Source organism: Stegodyphus dumicola, chromosome 2 (genome assembly GCF_044657685.1).
Source record: "Stegodyphus dumicola isolate Sdum_Otavi_A_Nest chromosome 2, ASM4465768v1".
In the NCBI taxonomy this organism is placed as follows: domain Eukaryota; kingdom Metazoa; phylum Arthropoda; class Arachnida; order Araneae; family Eresidae; genus Stegodyphus; species Stegodyphus dumicola.
The window spans coordinates 258,282,797-258,296,412 of record NC_140769.1 but is presented as its reverse complement, the minus strand read 5'-3'; the positions used below and the strand labels follow the sequence as shown (position 1 = coordinate 258,296,412).

General features: G+C 36.3%; 1 protein-coding gene across 4 annotated transcripts in view; it reads right to left on the bottom strand.

Moving 5' to 3' along the window:
* Positions 1-13,616, bottom strand: part of LOC118201208 (serine protease 1-like) — a 37,590-nt gene that overhangs the window by 18,496 nt on the left and 5,478 nt on the right. The window contains exons 1-3 of one of the 4 annotated variants that reach the window (XM_035373264.2): positions 6,178-6,262; positions 5,785-5,812; positions 361-452 (exon numbers count right to left, since the gene is read on the bottom strand). The exons of 1 other annotated variant lie outside the window; for it this stretch is intronic. In XM_035373264.2, the coding sequence (XP_035229155.1) occupies positions 361-452; positions 5,785-5,812; positions 6,178-6,183 (126 nt within the window). In that variant the 5' untranslated portion in view covers positions 6,184-6,262. Of the gene's footprint in view, positions 1-360; positions 453-5,784; positions 5,813-6,177; positions 6,263-13,616 lie in introns of those variants that run through there. 2 more of the 4 variants (XM_085812085.1, XM_085812084.1) reach the window with 2 other exon arrangements.

Genomic DNA, 13,616 nt, shown 5'->3' with positions numbered 1-13,616 from the left:
CTAATGAAACCTTCATTTACACACCAGTCAATTAAAGTTCTTTTCCCCTTTCGCTCCAAATAGTACAGAAACTTCAAATTAATCTTTCTACATTCGGCCATTCTACCGTCTAAAGAATCAAACCAACACACACCCCAAAAACGCTTACAAAACATCCCATGATTCGAAATTTCTCAGAATCATGCACCCGATTACGTCACAATAGGGCTTCCATAACATTCAACTACTCAGGCTACCATAAATGAAACAACAACTTTGCGATAAATAAAACAACAACTTCACCATAATACAAGGGGTACCTTAAAGTCTACTCTACTCCACAATAACTCAAAACGTAAGAATAAGGAAAGTATTACATACTGCATAAGGAAATGTTCCTTTAACAGCATTATGTCCACCAACTACTCTCGCCTTAATGGAACTTCTGTTGGCGCCACATTCGCAACGAGGTCCTGTTAAAAAGAAAAAAAAAAAAAAAAAAATATGCAGGCAGCATATGGCAACAGCAAGTTTTTGATACAAAATGTTATCGAGTCATCGAAGAAAATGCAGAATTAAAAACGTAAATATTTATATACTTACATTTTATGTTCATATTGCGCCTTCCAGTCGGTATAGTGGTTAGCGACCCGGAGAAGGCATAATTGTAACTGTCCGTCCCCTTCATAGGAAGCTATGGTAGCCACCTATTACGCTACCGTAATAGGTGGCTACTGTAGCTTATTCCATGATGAAATGGCCACCACTTGCGGCCCTTGTAGTGGTGCAAGGCTAATAGCTAACAATAAAGCGTTCGACTGTTAAGAAAAATGTTCATACTGCGGCTGCCCAGACGTACGGTGGTTAGGGAAGCCGACTGCGATAGCGAAGGGCCCGAATTCAAATACCGGAGAAGACATGGATGTAAATTGTCTCTCTCCTTATAGGAGGTAATGGTACAGAACATGATATTAGGTGCCTCCATAATAAAATGACCACCACTTCAGTCTTTAGTTGTGGCGAAACTCTAAAAATTGCTAAAAAGTGCTCATATTACAAAGGGCATGTATAGTATGATATCCGTGAATATTCAGCATATTTACAAAGCTATAACTGGATACAGCCATTTAGACATCGTTCGATCTATCAAATAAAAATGATTTTTGTCAATGTGTTCATCCACAAAATCTCCATGCACTTTATATGTTGGTTTTGTATGTATTAATTTTTTTTTCATGTAAAGAATTCTTTACAAATTTCAAATAATTCCCTAATAATAAATGGAATTCTCGCAGAAACTGCAAATAATTGTGTTTACTTCCACGCCTATCGAATTAATTTCCACCTTTTCGTTGCCCTGCTTTGGCAACACGCTTTTGAGATTTGTCTTTCGTAGAATTCGGTCGCTAAAAGCGTAGCTGACCTGTAACGGTTGTAATTCTTATTCTAAAGCTTATCTGTATTGCTGAATTATTACTAAATGTTTACGTATGAATGTTTCATTATTAAATGTATTCAGTTTGGTTTGAATAGGACGAGAGTGCTTGAATTTATTAAAGATATTTAAAATCGAAACTACATCATCCATTTCGGCGCTATTCTAACATAGGAACGTAAACAAATTGTGATCAAGTAAACACGATACCATATAAGATATCTGATCTAAAGATTGAGAAAATAGCATTTATACAGCAAAAATAGCGTTCTAGATCTCAACGATCGTCCAGATTCAGAACAGTTAAATATACAATGCGTCCTATAAATTTAGAAACTTTTTAAAAATCATTTACAAGTTAATGAACTGATCTATCAGAATTCGGCTTATACTTGAAGGCGTATTCTACCCAAAGATTCAATTTTGGGATTGAAAAAGATGGTACATTTTAATTCAAATTTTTCATTTGTAGATGGACCTGTTGTATCATGCTATGAAAACAAAATCAGAAAAATTAAATTTTCACAGCATCTATATCTGTGCATTCGTGACTATATGACATTATTATCAATATTGTAGCAGTTCTTCATGTACTCTCAGTTTCACATCTCGCTTCAAAAGATTTAAATTTACTTTTTGCAAGAGTATACGTGAGAGCGTCGGCTTTTTTCTGCTCCTGAAGAAGAAGGGCCTTGTCATATCGCCCTCAAAACTAATGAACTCAATGAAATGATGAGCGTATAAACATTTAGAGGCTAATTATAATTGTAACAGAAATGCCTATGATTTCTTTTTTTTTTAATCTATGCAAATTTTAGAAGTTTACCAAATTTCAAACATAATGAAAATCTTAAACATTTAGCAAATTAACTTTTCCATTTAAGCCTGTCTTGTGTTGATGTTACGTTTGGTTATTTCGGGTGGTAGGAAGGATAACTTATCAAATCTTATTATTTACCTATTTACTAGCGTATTTTGCTTTGTTTTGTTAATTTCAATGAAAGGAGAAATTGGCGGGAGGGCGGGAGATTTATGTTAGCAATTTTATTCCGTAGCACGCGGCTAGAGTAAGAACATAACAAATGAAAAGTATTCGTGAATAACTAACGGTAACTACCAGAATATTGTTTATTTTTAGAAACCCAAAATTTCAATAAGAATACTTAGTAATATTAACATTAGCAGTATTAAATAAAATATCTTCATTTTTGCTTTCTGTATCTTGAATCTCACAATTTGTTGTTCTTTTCCACTGCTATTCCCCAGACGGCAAATACTTTGTTATTGCTGGAATTGCTATCTTTGCAATCTGCTACAGTTTGCATACCATCGCAAACTTTTTTCACCTTACACTAAAAGGCTGAGGAAATGTGCGAGAAAATAAGATATATATTAAATTGATCCCCGTCATTCATCCCTTTTTGAACTTGAATTGTTATATATTTGAACTTGAATTGTTCGTTAATTGCACCCAATTTCACATCCTGGCTAATGGGCTAGCTGCATGGATGTTTGTGTGGTTTTTTTCCTGTGCAACGAGAATATGAACTAGTTTTTGTCAGAAAGTCCTCTACAAAAGCACCTCTTCTTTCACACAGGTAGCTCTCGTGTGCTTTACCGAAATTCAATAAATCCAAATCCTTTGCTTGACATTTCGAAACATATAAAAATTCATTTTTAAACACTATAAAATGTTGGGAAACATTGTCCTTTTCTCTTCTTCCGCCACACATCTTGTAATTCTGCTGGATTAAAAACTAGCTTATTCGGATTCTTTTGTTTTCCTTGCAATTAATATTTCCCTCAAAATACTAAATTTGGCTCATAAACAGTTTGCTCGAATTAATAAAGATTTAAAATTTAGAATTAACAAATATAAATCATAAATCGAAAATGAAAATTAAAAGCTATTCCAATTCTAATCACCGTTTCTATTTCTTTAAATCTTCATTTCGTTTAATCATTCAAAAGTTTCAGCTGGTAATTTAAGGTTCTTTGAAGCCTTCCATCTATCAAGGTTTGTCAATTTTAGTTTCTGATTCTAGCTCTAGTTCTCAGCATCCAGGACGTTTTATATAATTTACAAACGCTGTTAGCGTTCATTCTTCCTTTTCTATGAAGTTATTTAACGATTAAAACATTTAAAAGTTACGAATGAATGTGCTTAAGAAGAACAATTTGCTGTTACACAAGACAGGCATGTGGAATGTTTCCTTAAAAGGCAATGATGTGCTTCCTTTCACCGATGCTGATGTTAAAGAAAGAATGCTTTTCGATCTTTATCAAACTATTATTCACTTGTGTTCAAAAATTAAAGAAGAAAAGGAAAAATTAGCGTAAAAGCAAACAAGCAGCTGAATGGATCGGAAAATCAATCAGGAGGTAAATGGGACTCGTTACAGTAGGATATATACATATAATGACACATAACCTAAGAGTGTGGAAAAGGTATGACACGTATAGGTGGCACACGTTAAGCAGTCCAGTGAAAGTCATTCCTTGGAGTAAAATGATTTCAACGACTTCGAGTTGCGACTACCGCGTGATATAGCCAATAGGCAATCCAGGAAACATTATCTGGATGATTTTACTTGAGGTCATGTCACTAGGAAGTTGGAAGAAGATCTAAATGTGACAAGTGTCTGGGAAGAGTACGGGATCGCTCACAGCATTTCAAATGGTAGGAACAGCTGTTCGAGCATTCAGCCGTGGTCGCTCACGAGCAATAACGGCTGTGAACGATCCATATATTATCCTACTGGTAAGAAGAGACAGGCAACAGATAGCGGAAGATACCACAAGGCATAGGCAACAAATTACTGAACATCCGATATGACGTTTTACCGTCTTCAGGAGACTGCACAAACATGGCCTTATACACATCTAGACACAGAAGACAACATGCGGTCACCCCTCCAACATCATTGAAAGTAACCAATTTGGAAGTGTCGGAGTTCTCGTTCGGGGCGGTATCATGCACAGTAGTCGTAGTCCCACTTCTCCGAAGAAGGTTCAGCCATTGGTGTCAGCTATTGCATCGAGGCTGTCTTGCTTTGCGTGCGTCTTCTTAGAGGTGTTGTGGATCTGGACTGCTTCATCACGGATGGCAACGATACAACTCATCATAAAATAGCTGTCGCACAACTCTTGGATAGTGAAGATATTCAACGCATGCATTGGTCTGCAAGCTCCCTGGACTACATATAATACGTGTGGGACCTTCTCGGGAGACACCTGGCAGCAACGCATCCTTATCTGGAATTGGCGCTACAGGAGAAATGAGGATTGATGCCTCAACAGTTCTTTGACAACATTCTTCTTAGCATTGAACCAGCCATGCAATTCTGCATCGCAGTCAGGCGTGATCATATCCCCTTCTAAAGAATATAGTTTTCTTGCAAGGCACCTGTCCTATGGACGTTTCTGTCTTCTTTCCAGTTGTTCTCTGAACTACTAAAGTGCCTTTTTTTTCCTTTTATCCTTTTTATTCCTTGTCTTTTTATCATTTTTATTCCTTGTCTGGAGGGTTGTATTCACTTGTCCCATATTTTCCCATCGTAGGGATCTTATAGTATGATTTGAGTTGATGTGGAATACTTTACACATTATATTCGAAAACTATCTCGTCCTTAAATTTTTCAAACAAGAGTATTAGACACGTGGAACAGCTTTCACGATTTTATTGTAAAACCGTTTATAAAACTTGATTCTTGCTATATGAAGTGGTAGCAGGGAATTACGGGATTTTCCAGCGCTTTGCTCGGTATAAGGCACTGATATAGACTATGTGCTTTAGTTCTAAGTGATAAGACAGAGTGGAAACAGTAAATCTAAGAAGAGCATGTCAGACATTGTCTTTTGTGAGAGTGCGATCTGGTACACAAGGCAACAGAATTACATCAAAGGGTTATAGGGCATACAATTCATAACATAATAAAGCGACACACCAAAAAGGGGATAAAAATCGAAACTTCGCGGTGGATTACAAAAGTTCTTCGACACTAGAGAACAGAGAAGAAGGATGGAAAAAGACAGGTGACGGAAGACGATGGTAACTGAAGTCAAACAGGGGTAAGAAGATATTTATCTCACGTCTTCCACTGTTTGGAGATACCATCCCTTCCCGTAAGGTCCCTAAGCACGCTGTATCGGGAACATTCTATAAAATGCAGATTTATACATAGGTATGGAGTTAGCAGAGATTCTTCTCATATATAATAGTTTTTTGTTTTTGCAGAGTAATGGAAAAAAGATGAAACATGTATGCTACAACATAATGATATTTATTCAGTAATCGTAATAAATTTCTCACACACCAGTACAGTACTCGAAATGAGCTTTCGTCGGGTTCAATAAAAATTATTACTCACTTGGATCTGAATCTTCCAACGAATTTATCTGCAAAAAACAAAAAAAAAAAAAAAAAAGAATTACTTATTTTTTTCTGTTTATATGGCTTTAATAAACAGCATTTAATAATTAGTTCAAATGGAAACTTAAGTTAGTCTACGTTTAAGCATTTTTATTCTTTCTAGAAAACCTCAATTTCCCAAATCAAGCATTTATTAATATTTGATCCGAGCTTTCAATATTATTTAATTTTTAAACGAGTATTATTTTCATTTAGTGCAAGAGTGGAAATCGTTTTACTTTAGACGGTCGGTAGCATTTTATGAAAATATTGTGAATGTATAAGGTAATATTGTATGACTGGTATAAGTGCCTTAAATGTGAGGATACGCGCAGAGATTTACGATGCTTACCAACATAGTCAAGTTGCCTGCACGGCCCTCTATTTTTGTCAAATCTTTGGGATTTCATTGAAGTTAATCCTTTCAGTAACTGAAAGAAAGAGAAGAAAATTGTACTATCTTGTACAAAGGCTGTTCGAAATATCCCAATCACCTGTTGAACGGATAGAGAGAACAGTTAATTTCAGGAAAGACAAATATTGTTATTCCTATCAATTACTGAAAAAAAGTGAAGGAAACGTGCATTACAAAGGTTCTTCGAATTATCCAAGAGGCTTGTTGAACGGATAGAGAAAAGCAGTTTTTGTCAGGAAAGATAAACATAAAAAGCCTTCTTCCTTTCGTGAACCAGTGACAGACACAAATAGCACTAAATTCCGCGTTGGTGCACTTTTCTAACCTAGCAAACTGTAGTATTTGTGTTTTGTAATTTAGACGTAATCCAGATTTATTTTTAATAACGCAGCCATACTATCAATGAAAATCTTTCATACGTTTGTTAATTAAATAAACAAATCTTTGACCTTATGTTTAGTTTTTGCTAAAAATAACATTAATTAAAATTTTTTAAATTAATATTAAAAAAGGTTTTTGCTTTTTGAACCTTAGAGCACTTTTGTTGTTCTAAGGCTGCGCTTCTAAAATTGCGTACCCAAATAATGCCCTTATGGACCTCTTAGATTTGCAAAAATGCCCTATTGTTTGTATGCAAAGTTAATAAGATTTTACATTGTTTCTTCCTGGCCGGCATATGGCTAAGTATATGGCACATCTTTAAATGTCTTCTCAAAAGTAAATAAATTAGACATATGAATATAAGATAATTCTTGGACTCTTCTCAATACCCTTAAGAAATTAAAGGGGTTTGAGAGGAAATTTTGTTTGTCGATTAGTTGTGTAAAACAAAGAAAGTTTTCATTGTTTGCAACTTTAGAATCTTTTAGTAAACAATTATAAGCTTATTGGAAAAGAATTAGGTAGTGGCATAATTCTTTCCATAATGTAACGTAATTCAGATGTAATTCGCCAAATTCAGACACAGTCCTTAGAGTTCGCATCTCGAAACTCTAAGGTGAGGATTTGAAACTTATTTTTCAAGTTTTAAATACTACAATTTTTGTAAGTTCTTAATCCTTTCCATTGCTATTATGAAAATAACAAACTACCATTCAGTGAAAGAGAATAGTTAGTAGAACTTTCTGATGACATCGGACTTAAAACCAAATTCCAAGCAGAAGGTACGATTAATTTCTGCCCTCACCAGTTTCTAGCTTTACTGGTGAAAACAAAATATAGTAAACTGTACATTGAAGATTTAAAAATTATAATTCTATTTGCCTCTACATATCTGTGAAAGAAAGAGTTCCATTACTAATTCAAGATAAAAGGGAGGGAAGAGGAATCCAAATCGACTTACTTACGTACCTGTTTCAGATTTAAGCTTCCAGCATACATCCAGGTTCAGAACAGCTGTGCAAGAATGGGAAGGCTCCTCGGTTTTGTCCCATTTCAAAATTTCCCAGATGAGGCCTTTTTAAAATGTCGTACCAATTCAGCCTCTCCGGATGGGATGGGTAAAAACGATTCCCATTTCAGCCTTTTCTGTCAAAGGCAAAGCAAAATCCGAAAGCGATTTTGAGGTCAGGTAACTGTGCTGTATGTATAAAGTGATGTCGCAATAGCCCTTTAAACTTTAGACACTGCTTAAATAAACATTAGTGATATTGGTGTTTATATTTAACACAGAAAAAAGCTGTTTTTAAATTTCGAGTATGATATACGATATATATATAATTCGAGTATGATTACTGTTTTTTGAAACACAATTCTAAATCCTGAAAACTGAATACGTCTGAGGATTTGGCTAGCATTAAATCTGTCTCAAAAATACCATTTGCTAAAGAATCATGAAAATTTTCAGTGGTACTATTGTCAGAGTTTTTAACAAAATAGATTTATTTTTTCATAGATTTTAAACGTGGTTCTTTCATTATAGAAACAAAGGCTAAACAGTACATAGAGGAATAGATCTTTTACCATTATGTGCATAATAGAATCATTGTATGGTATTCAAAGAAAAATGTAGCTTTCTTACCGATTGAAATACACTGACGAGCCAGAACATTATGACTATCTACTCAATAACGCGTTGCTTGACATTTGATCTGGAAAACAGCTGCCACTCGCCTTGACATGATGCCGCCCCAAGTTCTTGGTAGATGACTGGAGACAGGTTGTACCAAAGTCAAAGCAGGGGCCTCGTAATGTCGAGATATTCCGACATGGTGGTGTATAAGCTTTGAGATGCCACTCCATGACATCCCAAATGTGCTCTATCGAGTTACGATCCGGCTAGGTAGGTTGACCAGTACATTAATTGGCATTCATCCATATGCTCCTTGAATCACTCCAACACAGTTCGAGCCTTGTGAGATGGGGCGTTGTCCTGCTGAAAGATTCCATTCTCAGTTGGGATGACAGACGCCATAAAGAGTGCAACTGATCCGCAGTCATGCTTAGATAGTCCTAAGCTTTCATTGTCTGCTCTTCCACACAAATGTCTCGACGTTGCCCATAAGAATGTTCCCCAGACCACCACCAGCAACCTGTGTATGACCTGCTGTACAGGGAGAGCAACTGTTCGCCTGGAAGGCGACGAACCCTGGCACGACCATCGACGTAATGAGAAATAGTAATTCATCCAACTAGGCAACTCTCTTTCACTTATCTATGGTCTAGTTTCGATGTTCCCGGGTGCACTGTAGGCACTGTAAATTTGCTGTACCAAGCAGGACACTCTCAGACATCCTTTTCCTTTGATGATGATCGAACGTCGAACACTTTGTCGTCTACTGATGGTTTTACCGTCATTTATTCACTTTGCATAAATACTAACAAGGAAAAATCGCGAACAACCTACCAGTTTCGCAGATACTCATTCTGAGTCTTCGGGCCATTACAATTTGCTGTCTATCAAATTCGCTTAGATCAGCAGCCTTTCTCATCATTCGCAAGCAAGTCCAAGAATGAATTCTTACCTTCGCCCGTAGCCGTTAAATACAATTCCCACTTAATCACGAGCCTTTCACATCATCCAGGCGAGTTCATTGAATAATGTGTGATGATCATAATGCTTTAGATCGTCAGTGTTAAGTGTTCTTTGTGTAGTTTAATATTCCCACCAGCTGTAATGAAAAGTTAAAAACTAATGGCTGAAATGGTGCGATTTTTGATGAACTCATCCAGGATACCTGCACAAAGGGGGGAAACCTGAAATGGCGCAATATTTGTTGCATCTTTAGAAAGCCTGAAAAGGGAAAGCCTGAAATGGGATATCATAGTCTCACCCGTCGCTTAATATGAGTGCAAACATTTATTAATTTTTTGATGAACTCATCCAGGATACCTGCACAACGGGGGAACCCTGAAATGGCGCGATATTTGTTGCATCTTTAGACAGCCTGAAATGGGATGTCATAGTCTCACCTGTCGCTTAATATGAGTGCAAACATTTATTAATATTTTTAGTCAACATGTTAAAGTTTATTCAAGCTATAATAGCCATAAATTATTAAAAATGAACCCGGATTTACATCTATTTACTTAATTTCTTAACATCGATAAAAATTAATTTAATTACTTGTATTTGAAAAATATACGTATGCTGGTAGTAACATATGCTAAAAAATTGCTTTAGAACGGGATAAGAATAAGGCGATCTGCAAACCATTTCAGTTTATGAATGTTGTTCTCCTCTCAAAAACATTTTAGAACGGCTACTTAAGATACAAAATCAGTTTAATTACTTTATAAATCAAGAAAATTCGATTTTAATCGAAGCTCTTCAAATCGCTTCGCATTTTTTACTAAATATTGCGTTCATTTATCAAACTTTTATTGGTATACATTTATTTTCTTTCTTGTTCAATTAATTCTAAATTAAAAATTAAATGGTTATCAAAGGAGTGGTATATAGAACATAAATAAATAATAAAAATGAAATTTTGAACAAAGAAAATATAATATATTGCAACAAAGCGCCTTTTATTGCGATTTATTATATTAATTATGCAAAACTTTTATTTCAAAAGGCGTATATTGTTTTAAATCTCTCATTTTGCTATTTTGTCATTTACTGTTATAATTTGGAAGATAAATTTTAAATTACCGCTTGGAATGGCAACAGGTCACAGGACTGGCAATTTGCTATGACACTGGGATGTTTAAATTAGCAGTTTCATTTAGGCCTGTGATATTCCAACTGTGTTTCACATAAGTTTCCGTGAGTCAAAATAAAAAGTCAAAAAGAAAATTGCAACGCACTCACATTAGTTAACTAATTAACTTAAACTAAATTATATGAGGATACATTTAGTCATAGATTTGCTTTAAAACTTAATGTAGTTGTAGGGATTTATATTTATTTTTACTAATAATTTAAATTTTAGTTCAGACTTTCCTATAAGCCTTCATTCCTTTAATTGTTATTGCAAAGAATAGTTTACGTTTTGTTTGTCGAAAGACTATTTATTTTAGACACGCCAAAAGTTCTGGCCGTATATAAGCAACTTCGTATTTGTACTTATGAATGAAAATTTGTTTTAGGTTCGCCCTTTTGGCGAGAAGAAAGAAGTCAAGTAATATTTTTCCTCTCATTTTATTCTCTAGTATGCTAAAAGTATGTGATTGTAAAATGTGAAAATACCTATTGTGCTAAGGTAAAGTAACTGCAAATGCATATTAAATTCTAAAGGAATTAGAATAATTATGTAGTGTGAAAAGCTAATGAAAGAAAATCGTGAAATTTTAGTCAAGTTAAATCATACGTTTCTGAGCGAAAGCTTGCATGTTTCAAGAGCCAGAAGAAGACTAAGCTAAAATTAAGCATGAAGGTGGACGAATACTTGTGTCCCTTAAAAAAACGCAATGTTCGGTAAACTCAAGAAAATTACAAAAGAGTTAGAAACTCGGGAAAAAGTCCAATGCTTGTAAACGTAAAGTGTTCTTTATTGTATGTTTAGAAACATGTATTCATAGTTATTCCTTCTAGGACAGGTTTCAGTACCGTAATGAACAAGAACTATGGATTCCACAATGTAAAAATGTAGATGAAAAGATTTATTTGTATTTAAAACTACAGTTCTTGTATGTAAGCGGGGCTCAGAGGTGTTTTTATAGAATTTAACAGTTTGTAATAGGTCTTCAAGGACCTTTATCCAAGTCTGCTAAATTCTGGCATCGGCAACTGTAGGGATTTATATTTATTTTTACTAAAATTTAAATTTTAGTTCAGACTTTCCTATAAGCCTTCATTTCCCTAATTGTCAGTGCCAGAATAGTTAAGTTTTGGTAGCGCACGTCACGTGAATGCAAATTCTACTTTGAGGAAGAAAGTTTAAATTTAGAAGGAAAGCGAGAGAGTTGGGCTTGAGCAGTCGTCTCTGCCGTAGGTACAATTACTGGATTGCTGGTTCAGGTGGCTTAAAGGCTTTTATCTGCTGCCACTAGTTATAGAGAGGGTCGAAGGTCGATATCTCGCTGAGCCCTGTAGATTACACTGAAGTGACAAAAGTCATGGGATACCTCCTAATATTTTGTCGGCCCTCCTTTTGCACGGCGAAGTGCAGGCAACTCGACGTGGCATGGACTCAACAAGTCGCTAGAAGTCCCCTGCAGGAATATTGAGCCATGCTGCCTCTATAGACGTCCATAATTGTGAAAGTGTTGACGGTGTAGGGTTTTGAGCACGAACTGACCTCTCGATGATGTCCCATAAATGTTCGATGGGATTCATGTCGGGCGATCTAGGTGGCCAGATCATTCGCTGGAATTGTACAGAATGTTCTTCTAACCAATCGCGAACAATTGTGGCCCGGTGACATGGCGCATTGTCATCCATAAAAATCCCATCGTTGTTTGAGTACGTGAAGTCCATGAATGGCTGTAAGTGATCTCCAAGTAGCTGAAGGTATCCATTTCCAGTCAATGATCGGTTCAGTTGCACCAGAGGACCGAGTCCATGCCATGTAAAAACAGCCCAGACCATTATGGAACCACCACCAGCTTGAACAGTGCCTTGTTGACAACTTGGTTCATAGCTTCGTGGAGTCTGCGCAACACTCGAACCCTACCATTAGCTCCTACCAACTGAAATCGTGACTCATCTGACCAAGCCACGGTTTTCCATTCGTTTAGCGACCAACCGATATGCTCACGAGCTCACGAGAGTCGTTGCAGGCGATGTCGTGCTGTCAGTAAAGGCACTCGAGTCGGTCTTCTGCTGGCATAGCCGAAGGAAGACAAATTTCGCCGCACTGTCCTATCGGACACGTCCCTCGTACGTCCCACATTGATTTCTGCGGTTATTTGAAGCAGTGTTGTTCGTCTGTGAACATTGACAACTCTACGCAGACGTCGCTGGTCTCGGTCGTTAAGTGCAGGTGGTCGGCCACTGCGCTGTCCATGGTGGGATGTTATGCTTGAAATTAGATACTCTCGGCACACTCTTGACACTGTGTATCTCGGAATGTTGAATTCCCTAACGATATCCGAAATGAAATGACCCATGCGTCTAGCTCCAACTACCATTCCGCGTTCAAAGTCTGTTAATTCTCGTCGTGTGGCCATAATCACGTCAAAGCCTCTTCACATAAATAACTTGAACACAAATGAAAGCCCTGCCAAAGCACTTCGCATTTATACATTTTTTACGCGATACTATTGCCATCTGCATATTTGCATATTGCTATCCCATGACTTTTGTCACTTCAGTGTAGTTTAGCCCTTGTTAAACATTTCAACTTTTGATTTTCAAATTATCTGCTCTTCAGTTACCGCCCAAGTGGAGCGAAGTTTGTTAGCGTCAAGTTGACGCATTGTAAATTTTAAAGAGTAAATAAAGGGTTTGAACCCTTCTTCTGTGTAGTTTCCTGCTACTCCTGTATCCAGATAGAGGTTAAACCGCCTGGACAGTGCATAGTTATTAAATGTCAAAGAAAATGACGGGCTATGCTTTGCAAATCTAAACAAGTTTTCTATTGGAAAATGAATTGAATTTAGAGGACAGTGTTAAAAATTGCATAATGGAGCACTTTTTTAATTGAAGAAAAATATAAAAGAATATTCCCATGGGAAAAACTAAGTATAATTTGATAAAAAAATTCATTCGAATACTACGATAAATCAGAAGGCTTGCCAGTGACGGAAAGAGAAATCCTTACAGATATATCAAAGAAAGAGTAGCTCCTAAATTTTTGATGGTAGATTCATGCAGGATACCTAGAAATTTTCCACAAAGCATTTTTTGCTATTCGGAACAATGCGTTTAGGAGAAAAATCTTTCTCAACGCATGTGGAAACAAAGACAACGCATAGAAGCAAGTTGAAAGCAGAATGTGAAGTGCGACTGCAAATAACATCAACAGAGCGAGATTCGAAAGTTTGTATAAAAG